Here is a 12,562-nt window from a genome sequence, read left to right as displayed (position 1 = left end):
CGGCTTTCTTACGTAGGTAGCCGGGCTCTATTTGCTTAGCCCTATATACACTGAAACGCATGTTCCGTGCCGATGCCCAGAAATGACAATGCAGTAGCTAATGTCGATATGCTTCTTGAACAGAAATCCGCTAATGTTGTGCATTACTTATTCTGCCACAGTTTCTTTTGGTGTTGGTTTTTTTAAAAAAAGGGCTAATGTTTTATTTGAAACCAGTATTAAAGTTAAATACGAAATAAGATAATTGGGGCATACATTCTTCTTCGTCATTTTCAGACGCCTTACTCCAGTGACAATCCCTTAAAGAATAAGAAGAATACCTAAGAAACGAGTAAGCTTCGCCCAAGAACCTGTTGTACACGAAAAAGGCAGAGTCGCTTAGAGTGTTTAAACTTCAGATGCACAGAAAGTGGAAAAGAATAGTTTCTTCATAGATACACTGAGTTCTCCAGAGTTTACACCCAGTCCATGAAAGTGGTGCAATCAGTGTGTCGATCATCAGAAAGGTTTCATTGAAACTTACGTGTTAACCTCCATTTTTGCCGATCGGTATTACCCATGCACATAAACGTAGGTGTGTAATCGAACATTATTTCTTTTCGCATTTGCCTAAAAATTTGTTGAGACTAGATCCTTTTAAATATCTTAATGAAAAGTAATTTCTTATAGTTAAACTTCTTACTTCAAAATTTCACCAAAAATCATCTCAAAATAAGCGGTTTTCATAGATCTAGAAGTATGGTCATTCGACCGCTATAAAAATGGTAATTTTGAACATTTTACGAACTTCTGATTGCGTAATAATGCAATATTCCTATTGACATTGCAGATTTTTCAAGTCTGTTTGATGTTAAATTCTGATTTTAAGTATCATTTCAGTAGTAAGCCGCACTTCTTTTATATCACAACCCTAAAATCAGTAATATTTCCCGATTACATTTCTCTTTTGTACCTGAACCAGGCGTGGGCAAAGTTGGAACGGTCCCCGTGTTGTATTTGTCGCCAGTACAGCACTCGATCTCACATTGCAGTAAAGTCCATCCTAGCAATGCTTTAAGATAGCCAAAAGTCCTCTCAGACGCTTGGCGTTTATCTGGATCAGCAGATCAGTAAAATTAATGATATTATTCATAATGATAAGATGAAAAAAAAAAAAAAAAAAAATAGAAGAACGATCTCATATATAAATTTAAAAAAATCAAGATTAAATCAAGTAAATATGAAGTAACGAACTGATTAAATAGAGTCATGTTGGGTAAGTGTCCACAGTTTGGCAATTGGCAATCTACGTCCGTTCCCTTTACATACTTAAATTTAATTTGATAGCTATGTTTGCCAATTAGGCAGTTTTCAGAATTATTACCAGCACAGTTTATGCATCCTCGCATGACCCCATAGTTGGTATTTCCAAACTCGTCGCCATATATGCCAGCTCGAAAACCACAATGAGTTGTTCCAAGTGAACCTCGGTCGGTGGCACAAGTCTGCACTTGCTGATTCGCGGAACAAGTCGCTGGATCATTCTCTAAGCAAGAGTAACACTCTGTTGGCCCAGCAGCTGTAGACAAGAAGACATTTCAGTCAATTTTGCCATTATAGTCGACTCTCTCAATGGACACCTTTGTAAGACGGACACCTCGGTCAAACGGACACCCAGAGTTGTTTACTGCCTTTCTTTACTGCCTTTAGTTTACTATATAAGACGAACATCGCTCTAAAACGACACTTAGTGCCGTTCCCAAAGGTGTCTGTCTTAGAGAGAGTTCAGTGACTGCACAGTGGACACCTCTATAAGACGGACACCTAGGTCAAACGGACACCTAGAGTTGGTCCCTGCCTTTCTTTCCTCCCTTTATTTGACTCTCTATAGGACGTACGTTACTCTAAGACGACACTTAGTGTCGATCCAATTTGTCACTGTATTAGGGAGAGTTTAGTGACTCAACAGTGGACACCTCTATAAGACGGACAGCTCTGTAAGAGAGACTTTGTAAGACGAACATCACACTCTTAGACTGTCACTTAGAGTTAGTTCCAAAGGTGTGCAAATTAGGGATAGTTCACCGCACAGCTGAGATTTTTCTAAAAAATGTTCCTTGAAGTCTCAAGAATTCTGTCAACTTCTATGGCAGAAACATGCCTAGTCTATTCACAAAAACTATCTCTAGGTAAATAAGATAAGTTACAATACTATACAGTACAGTAACTTTACTTTAAGAGGGAGAGGTAACAGAGGAAGAATATACAAAAATACATATAACATGCGAAAATTGAAGAACATTAGATATACTAAAAAACACAATGGGACTCGATAATATTTCTTTACATTTTGAGAACAAAAATTAAAAAAAAGAATAATGGATATTTTCGAAGGCACCCCAAATGATTTCTAGCGATGGAGAAAAATTTCGAATACATTCAAACCCTGCAAATATGGACAGTGGAAAGGCCATAAAGAGTGTCCGTATTAACGGATTGTCCGTTCATAGCGGGCCATGTTATTTTAGTCGTAAGATTTGACATATCTAACTTCACAAAGCCGCCATTCTGTGGACTAAACGCACGGAAACATTCAAAAATCGCTCAGTTTTGCTACTTAGTAATCAAAACCGTTCTCTGGATAACTATTTTGCGGCTGCCAAAATAGTCTAAAATTGACGTCTACAATTCATCCTGTTCGGTATACCCAGTGACCTACAAAAAGGAAAGGTCCTTTAGCACACAGTTGATGACAAAGTGCTTGCCTTAGTAAGGTTGCCTTTCTTTGAGAATCTATTGATTGGGCAAGAGGCAAGCGTCCTTCGTTGTTGTCCGCATAAACGGGGTGTCCAAATTGAGTGGGTTGAATTTCGAGAAAATGTATGTGCTTTTCCCAGGAACAAAGAAAACTGTCCTTAATAGCGAGGTGCCCTTATTAAGAGGGTGTCCATAAAGTGTGGTTCGACAGTAGGATGTATCGAGGACTTGAGGATTGGTTAGCTTTATATGAAAAACAGTTACATTAAATTGAATCATAGTGGCAAGGAGCGCAATAGTTCTTCCAAATGTTCAACAGATGACAGGCGTGAGGGAAACAGATTACGTAATTTAAATTAAGGGAGGAGAGGATAGAACTAAGACTGCTTTAAATGTTTGCAGAGAAGTAAGCAGTAGACCTCAACTCTTTTATGTCAGAACTACGTCAATTGTCATCATTGTGACTTACCAATTTGCTGTGTAAAAAGCAAAGCGATCACCACCAAACTCTTCATGTTTTGAATCGTAAGACACAATCTAAACACTCTTATGACAAGAAGCAAGATAAAGCGAGTCCTGAGTTCTGATTGGCCTATATTGCTCGATTGGGTTGACGTTAGGCGTAGTCAATAACACATATACAGTAAAACCCGCGACCAAAAAACCCAGTTATATACAAAAACCTGTTGAGCTTAAAATTTGAAACAGGTTCTTATTTTCTAGAATTTTTTTAAAATTCTGTTCACTTGGGAAAAAGGACTTTAAAATTATATTGATGCGGTCAGTGCTTCATTCCGTCTTCTCATAGTCATTTTTACATGAATACAATTTGGTATGCAAAAGGAACAAGCTGAATACCACTAAAAACTCACAGCTTACATGCTTTTTTTCCTTCAGAAAATAAGAAGCTATAAATTATTTAAGAACCTAAAAAGCCTAAATTTTTACTAATTACCGTTTATGTATAAACCTGTTGAGGCTGACTTGGAAAAATGCAGGTTCTTAGTTGCGGGTTTTTACTGTATTTCAAGACAGGAAGAACTTAATTTGATTGGCTGATATCAACTATACCATCATTTTTGCGTTCATTATAGCAACATACGTAGCTAGCTACAATCCTGAAAATCAAGTAGCAATTCCCACTTATAGTAACATATACTATAGCATAATAAGTATTGTACAAAACTTTAATATACTATACTAATCTATACTATTTTGGCTACTATGTGCCTTAACTGATGAGACCCAAAATTACACATTGTGGCGTAGCTTAAAAAAACGGTTTTCGAACGCTATTCAACTTTGCTTGGTAGGCCTCCTTACATCATGTTTATCAAGCGCTGCAATGAATCAGCAAAAGATGACTTTTAATGTTGCGTTTCAGTTGAATAGTTGTTTTTCAGTTCTTTGCTTTTAATTGCGTTCAGCGAAGGAGAACGCATGTTAATGCAGAAACGATCAAAGAAATTAGCCCTTGAATCTGCTTCTTCACGATCAACAGGGCACAAATAATACAGCCTGTGATAGCCTGCGTTGCAGTCGGCCCGGCCCACGCACTAGTCTAAACCATATACAGAAGGTTTAGAGCTTCTGCCGCAGACAAAGCCTATGAAGGACATCATATTTTTAGCAACCAGAGCTCAGTTATTCAAACGTTGAATAACGGTATGACCGGATAAATCGCCATCCGCTGGATAGCAAAACTTGTTTCCCTCACTCTCACCAACTGGGAAGCTATTGGTTCGGTGGATACAGCTAGCGCTCTCATTGGTCGAGAGCCATAGCCGATAAGAGTATAGACCGTGGAAAATGACGTGATGGTGGCGCAATTTCTTTTTTTTTTCTTTCCTGTGCCTGTGCGCGATTTTCCCGGAAACTGCAGCAGAAATGGACCTCAAAAAACTGTCAATGTTTTTTGTAAAAAACAAATCTCTAATAATTTTGCGTGGTCTTTAGTTTTATCGACCGTAGAAATGACGGCCTTTCTTAACATTTCACAATGTTTTAGTAGACGATTTATGAATTTCCTTTGAAAAAGGGGCCATATCCTCCTCTCCCCCTAGGGCAGATCATGGGCGCAAGATGCATGTACCGGGCTACTAGGTCAGCGCTTTTTAAACAAAAATTGAAAATGGCGGACGAAGCCATTTATCCCGGTAATCTTGTGAGATAGGAAAATTTGACAAGAATTTTTTGGGGTACCTTGATTTAAGCTCGTAGGGATGGGCTTTTTTTAAGTATTCAAAACAATCTGAAGGTTGGTGTAGTACTGCGTGCGTATGACGGCTTCGTAGCGATAGCTTTAGACTATACCAGATGAGGAAAAGACAAATTCAGATGGCACGATAAATAAACAATCACAAACATTCAATTTTTTGGGATGTGCTTTATAGAGAAATTATAATTTTTTAAGATTCGAAAATTCGACAAGGGATTTTTGGGGGTTAATTTTTGGTGCTGGGCCCATTTGTCCAAAGGTCGATTAGCGCTAACCCGGGGTTAAAATTTTAACCTGGGTTTCTTTTTCTTTTGTTCAAAAGATTATTTCCGGATAATTTTCTCAATTTTTTTTAGAGCATCCAATCATCAAATTGTAGGCAAAATAATAAGACTGAATTTTCTTTTTAAGCTGTCATATCTGAATTCAAATTTCGCTCTAACCCCGGGTTATCTTAACCCTGCTTTGAATAACTCGGCCCAGCGTCTCGTTAGAAGCCCAAAGGATTTTTTGACAAGTGTTGATTTTTGCCCCCTTTCGATCATCCGCGTCACCCAAACACCGCAGTTCTTTCCATAATTTATCTGCCCTCTCCCGTGGGCACCCAGCCTTCTAATCCCGCGTTGGGATCACTTATTACTTCCGAAATATTTACATGTGTTAAGCGGACTTGCTTATGTTTTCTTTAAAAAGTTATTGCTTAAGCTCTGTCGACGTCAGGGTCGAATTTTTCCCGGCGTCGGATTTGATTTTCAGATCAAAAGCGCGGCATAAATGGAGATCTGTACAACAAAAAACAATGATTGTTCCGAAGTTGACCGTTTAATTCAGATGCCAGCGAGTTTGCAAAGTTCCTTCAAGAAGTACAGGTGTATTCTCGATTAGAATCCCTCGCAGTTCCTCGTAGTGTTTGATGTTTTCAAGCCTGTGTTAATACTTAAAGGAATCCACAATTTTATGGCCAGGGAACTGGATTATCTCCTAGCTTAACTGTGTTACATTCTCATATTTGGTCCCTTTGTTCGGTCCGTATTATAAATTAGCCTGATTTAGCAACAGAACAGGAACGTCAGTTGACGATGGCGCAGGCAAATCAATGGCAGAGCGGCAAATTGGACACCAAAAGTCGCGTTCAGTCCTTTCCGCGCGCTTTCCCGTCGCCAACTGACGTTCCCGTTCTATTGCTAAATCAGCCTATTATGGACAGGAGCGCGCGAGGCACAAATCAGTGGACTAGTAGTTTATAGTAAAAACCACGAAAACGAAGCTAAAAAGGCCTTTATCATATGGCTTTCTTAGTCCGTGCGTTCCAGATCGAATTGGAATTTGGAAGTATTGGTTTTGGAGAGGAGGGGAAAACCGGAGTACCCAGAGAAAATCTTCTCGGAGCAAGCGACAGAACCAACAACAAACTGAAACAAGATACGGAACAAGAAATAGGTGCCTAGCAGAGTATTATATAACCCTTAAAACTCAGTTTATTTTGTTATTGGAGCAAGCAAACAAAAGAACATTACAAGCTGAAAACCCTAGTGAGGACAAGAATTTTGAGATTTTTAACGATATATGATATAAGACCGCCCAGAACGTCTTGCAGACTACATGTAAAATGGTCAAATTGCTGTTCTGAACGATGAAAGTATATCTCATGACACGAAATTTTCGCAAGGGTTTCATTTTTGCCGATCACAGATTTTGGGCGTTGCGTTTAGTGTTGCAAACAAATTTTTGCGGTGATATCGGTCTAGTAAAAGATGGTGTCGCCTCAGACTCTTCGTCGTAGTAAAAAAGTGTAAATAAAAAATCGCAACTTGCGGACTCCCATTCATGTAAAAAAAGTAATAAACCTCGGTGTCGATGCTCTTGCGAGAGTTCTATTTTACATGATCAAATTTTGGGGGATCATCGAAAAACAACCTCGAAAATTTCATGCCATACGGTATAATACCGTGGTGACGGTGGCCCTAGTGAATAGGCAAAAAGCCGCGTAAAATAGTGAACCGTCCCACTCCTGTTACTAAGAAACACTTCCTTACACTATAACAAGATTTAAGCTTTTATAAAAACATTACTCTATGCCTACGGGTAATTGACAGTCCCCGGTTGTTCCAAAGCTGAAGAGCGCTATCCGGCGGATAAATAACTTCCAATGGACAAGCCAATATTGGGGAAACCAATTGCTTTATCCACTGGATAGTGATTGATTCAGTTGATTACACTATCCTTCTTTTAGATTAAACAACTGGGGCCTGAACGTGCACGAAATGCTACAGAATTAAATGAAAAGCTGGATAGGCGGTTTTGCTAGGAAGCCTAGGAACTAAAAGTAACACCATATGATGAGAGAGAGAGCTGTAAAGGCTAGCACACCAGTGAACTGCAGTCGGATGTTTATGGTACCACCTATATTGGAAAAAAAATTACATTAAAAAAGAAAGTTGTTGATCGACAGGAACGTAAATCAATTATGGATATTTGATCACTTTAGAGTCAGGTACTGAATCATTAAAAATTTTCCCTAGCAAATCTTTTTAATCACCTTTAATCTAAGACTGAATTAAAAAAAAAAAAAGGAGAAGGTACTAGGAAAGAGATTTTTCTTTTCTGAGGGTTCCCGACTTGTTTCAGTACCTCAGTAGCCGCTCTTTTTTCCAGAAATGTTTTGGGAAAGTACGCTATATCTCAAAGCTTTAGCCCAGACAGTTTGGAAAATATAAAGCCAAGCGACATCAGATCTATTACTTGTTAAGCAAACTTCGTGCAAGTACAACTCGTATAAAAACTGAAAGCAGCTCAAACTAGAACAATTATTAGTACTCAGAGAAATCCAGAACGGGAGCTAACTGAACTACGCCCTTACACGGTTTTTGTTTGGCAGTCTGGAGCTGAGGAGCAATATTCGACACTCCTTGTATCATGTGTTTAAGCTCTTTAACCATTTAATTATATAATTAGCTAGATCTTTCCACCATATTTTAACACTTAAACCCGGGAGGTTTGTTCAGCCATCTCATTTTTACTATGGTGGGATGTGAATTTGTAAAGCCTACAAAGTTTACGTTATACATAATTACTAAAGCAATTCATTTTATATACCTGACGATGCTGTAGAGGATAATGTTGGCACTAACTGTGAGTTGCATTTATCTCCAGTACAGCACTCGATCTCACATTGCAGCACAGTCCATTGTCTGCTTACTTTTAGAGCACCACCAATAATTCCACATGCTTTTCGTTTGTCTGTAACAAGAGGCATTTCAGACTGAATTTTAATTCAGTTTAGCCAAAAATATGAAAGTAGCCAAAACCAGAACCAGCTAAATAATGGAACGGAAGTGGATGGTTAACTGTACCATATATATAAATTCTGACAAATTCTGGTGAACAATGACCTAGAATGTAATAAGAACTCCGATTTTAGCCTTGGCTAAATCTACAGTAGAATCCCGGTGACTCAAACTCTGAAGGGAAACGAAAAGCAGTTCGAGTTAGCGGGGGTCCGAGTTACTGATGTCGAATTGAAAATTTTATTTGTTACATTAGAAATTGATAGTTATTGATTTTTCAGCACTTCAGTGTATAGTGCAATGTAAATTTAACTTAATATTTCATTCATGTACCGTGGTTACACTTTTTTATGATAAAATGTGATCTGTTCGTTGCGACAATTAAAATCAAATTCAAGTAGTTTTGACCAGCGTTAGAGTTTAAGTGTTTTTACCGATTATGCAAAAAGAAGAGGTAATGGGATGACATGCGAGTGAAGTTACAAGAACTAGAATTCCAATTATCGGGGTAAATCTCATTGAATCTTTGATCAATTTTTGATCGAACTCCCTCAAAAACGCCCTGCGTGGGAGGCTACAGTTAGTGGGGAGTTCGAGTTAACCGAGTTTGAGTTATCGGGGTTCTACTGTATACATGTATACCGGTACATGTATTCAGAGGGAAGATTTGGCTTACGCCCCCAGTTTAGCAAACTATACAACTGAGAAATGTTATCGTTTAATATTCAATTTGCAGTTAAAAGCTATGTTTTACTAACTTACCTGCACAGTTAATGCATCCTCGAACGAATCCATTGTTGATACTTCCATCCTTGTCGCGATACTTTCCAGCTGCGGAGCCACAGTGAGTTGTACCAAGAGAACCCGGGTCGGTGGCACAAGTCTGAACTTGTTGATTTTTAGAGCATGTTGCTGGATCATTTTCCATGCAATAGTAACATTGTGCTGGTCCAGCAACTGTTGGAAAAGCTAAAAATGTTTGTACAAGTTATTATGGACGGCAAATTCACTGGAGTTTATAATTTTTTTAAATTTTTTTGCTCTCTCGCGATCGTTGTTTGATCAAGCGCATGTGCATGGCTTATTTCGAAACAGCCTAATACATTGTACACTATAAATTTTTGTCAAAAAGACAACTGCAAGGATTGATCAAATAACGTGAATAGACTAGAGTTAAATTTTTTCGACTGACCAATACCAGTCTTCATCAGGGTTATTAGGAAGACAGCGAAATTACAGAAAAATTATGCAGTACTACAATTAAGACGGGAGTGACGTAGTAATTGGTGTTGCTACCTAAAAGAACAATATAAGATAGCAGAAAAACAAATAAAAATTCGTTGTATGCTGAATATATTATTATATACATTTTACACCAATTAAAATTCTTGTTTAATCGATAAGTGTATTTATCCACATGTCAAATTATTAAAGAATCTAACCCCTCATTTCACATTTTTGCATTCCGTTTTTTTCAAAAGGTTTGTTCTGTAAGCTGGTGTGGATAAAAAGGGAAAGCTCACTAGGTTATAGGTGGGCCTAAATCTGGCAGGGCCGAGAGACTGTTTGCTTTGGAAGTTGACAGCTAGGGTAGATATTAAATGATTCTTGGAACTGTTTCGCATTTTAGGAAGTGGCTTGGATTCTGGGAAATGTTTCGTTTTCTCGGAAGTGCTCTGGATTCTGGGAATTGTTACAAATTTTGAGAACTGGTTTGGATTCTGGGAAGTGCATCTGGGTTCTTGGAAAAGTTTCGGATTACGGGAAGTGTTTCTATATTCTTAGAATTGTTCTGATTTCTGGGAAGTGTGATTTCCTTTTGAGCCACCGCAAGATTATTATGAAAGAAATTTTTTTAGCAGTTTTATTGTGATTTCACCCGAGTCCACTGGAGCGTGCTAAAAACTCTCCCGCTCTATTTGTTAAGAGACACGTTTTATTGAAAAGGAGCAGTCAAACCCAAGTGAACCCAAGCGTGAAGTGGTATCATCTGAGTCATTGATAGGAATGTCAATGAATCGTAGTCCTTCAAGATATTCATTCTTCGTCTTCGGTATTTTCACAGTGCTAAGTAGTATTGGTGGAAGTCGCAACAAGTATAAGGCGAGGAGAACAATAGGCAAACTTAAACCAGGAGCCCATTCACAGATTTACACGCCAAACAGAGAACCTTACAAACCTTTCATGCTCTCATTCAGACAAGGCCAGATGCGCAAACTGATTCAGAAAGAATGGTTGATTCATAAACACAAAGTTACTCCTAGCTTTCAGTCATAAGCGGCCCAAGCATATCATCAGAAAGATGTCATGATAGAGATGTTCAGTGTTCCTGGAACACACTTAAAGTGAACTTCTGAATGTCCGTATCCTGACCCAAAGATATTGCGTCACTGCGATACTCATGATATCGCAAAGAAAAAAAACGGACTATGTATGGTTAAACTTCAGAATGATGGTAAACATATCATTACTAATTTGTCCGGTTTTTTTTATGCCCGCTATACAGAATTTACATGGCAGTTAGTCAAGTGTTGTCCACCCAAATTTGTCTCACAAACGATAAGGAGTAATTATTACCCAATTTCACATGCACCGCAGACTACGCAGCGTAATACAGAATTTTGCAAATTTCTCCAGTGGTCCAAGTTTTAACTTGTTACTGAATTATTTCAGTCAAGTTGTTTCTTATACCTTGATATGTTCCCAGTAAAGATTTTTTTTCGCGTTATTATTACCTGAACCAGGCGTAGGCAAAGTTGGAACAGTCCCCGTGTTGCATTTATCTCCGGTGCAGCACTCGATCTCACACTGTAGAACAGTCCATTGTCTGTCTGCTTTAAGAGCGCCATCAATAAGTCCACACGCTTGTGATTTGTCTGGAACAAGCAGTTCAGAAAAACAAATTGAAAATTAGCTACATAAACCAAGTCTGACATATAGGGTTTTTGTCCACCGTCGGCAAACTTTTGCCTTCTTTCTTTTTACTTATACTTAGTTTAAAAGAAAAATTAATACCAGCACAGTTGATGCATCCTCGGACGACCCCAACGCTGATATTTCCAAGCCTGTCGCGGTATTTTCCAGCTGCCGAGCCACAGTGAGTTGTACCAAGTGAACTTGCGTCAGTCGCACAAGTCTGCACTCGCTGATTTGCGGAACAAGTCGCTGAATCACTTTCTAAGCAATAGTAACATTGCGCTGGGCCAGCGGCTGTGGAGAAGAAGACAAATTTTTGTGGAAAGACTTTCAGCAATTTGCCTTGCAGTGTTAGTAAGATATACGTTGTTAGTTTTCTTACCTTGGAGTCCACCGGGTAGTTAATGAAGTTTCGTTAGGAATAAGCTTTCAAATATAAAATTTTATCGAGGCAACGACTTACCAATTTGCTTCACGACAAACAAAGCGATTACTGCGACCAAAATCTTCATGTCTTGAATTATAAAATAAAATAGAATGACTCCCGTGAAAAGAGGGTGGAACTGAAATACTTTCCTTTGCTGTCTATCATTATATATGCTGGCAAGACAGAGCGATTTGTGCCTTCTGATTGGCTACCTAACGGGTCACATGGCCCTTATTTACCAAGATTCTCCGCTTTGTCCTTGTAAGAAGAAGAACAACAACAACTGTCTTGGCCATGCCATAAAAAAATTATGACCGGGGTTTTTGGTTAAGATACGTTCGATATTGTCCTTCTTTTCTTTTCTATTTTCGTTTTTTCATGGTCTTCTCGGGTTGATAAAAATGCCATCTAAGATTTCGTGCTTGCGCAATTTGCTTGCGCTTGGTCAGTAAACCTATTGTGTTTAGTGACAAAGTAGCCAAATCTGATTGGCTAATAATCTCGGCCGGACATTTATGTTCAGCTTTTCGGCATCGATTACGTATACAACTACACACATTTAACCGACTAAAATCTAGAAGCGTCTGACTCTATAACATAAACTACACTTTACTTGCTACTTACTATACACCTGATTGAAAAATCGTTGTCGCTTGAAAAGTATAAACCATGAACGATGGGACCTAATGGATTTATGGGTACAAATTTATTAGCATTGCAAATTTAAAGTTCTTCTCAAAAATGTTTACATTTACGAAGCTTTTCGCGACGATGCATTCCAAAAAACGTAAAACATTTTCCAGTATTTACGGCTCACAACTTCACCTGTGCTGGACACATAAGAGATTTCTACAGTTAAAGAGCGTAGCCATATCGCTAATGCACACTTGAAAATCATAAGATAGGACCTAAAAGCGTTCTTGGAAGACAAAAAAAGACAACAGCATGCCTTAAACAAAGTACACTAGGGATTTGCAT

At 38.5% G+C, this 12,562-nt stretch overlaps 1 protein-coding gene across 1 annotated transcript; it reads right to left on the bottom strand.

Moving 5' to 3' along the window:
- Positions 1 to 6,407: 6,407 nt before the first annotated feature.
- LOC140930587 (uncharacterized skeletal organic matrix protein 2-like) lies at positions 6,408 to 11,791 on the bottom strand. The gene is made up of 6 exons (XM_073380307.1): positions 11,621 to 11,791; positions 11,257 to 11,451; positions 10,977 to 11,117; positions 9,004 to 9,210; positions 8,051 to 8,194; positions 6,408 to 7,357 (listed from the first exon to the last, which is right to left on the bottom strand). Exons 1-6 carry the CDS (start codon positions 11,667 to 11,669, stop codon positions 7,275 to 7,277), a joined length of 819 nt encoding a protein of 272 aa, XP_073236408.1. The 5' UTR covers positions 11,670 to 11,791; the 3' UTR covers positions 6,408 to 7,274.
- Positions 11,792 to 12,562: the final 771 nt, after the last annotated feature.

Source organism: Porites lutea, chromosome 3 (genome assembly GCF_958299795.1).
Source record: "Porites lutea chromosome 3, jaPorLute2.1, whole genome shotgun sequence".
Lineage (NCBI taxonomy): Eukaryota > Metazoa > Cnidaria > Anthozoa > Scleractinia > Poritidae > Porites > Porites lutea.
Note: the sequence above shows the minus strand (reverse complement) of the source record. Positions and strands in the feature narration are given on the sequence as shown.

What these genes read in the sequence shown, in the direction of transcription:
- LOC140930587 (XM_073380307.1), bottom strand. Translation starts at nt 11,669, where the DNA reads ATGAAGATTTTGGTCGCAGTAATCGCTTTGTTTGTCGTGAAGCAAATT. An exon ending in TTTGCCTACGCCTGGTTCAG is followed by an intron (nt 9,211 to 10,976) that starts GTAATAATAACG and finishes AAACATTTTTAG; the next exon opens with CTTTTCCAACAGTTGCTGGA. An exon ending in AGGATGCATTAACTGTGCAG is followed by an intron (nt 8,195 to 9,003) that starts GTAAGTTAGTAA and finishes CTCTTGTTACAG; the next exon opens with ACAAACGAAAAGCATGTGGA.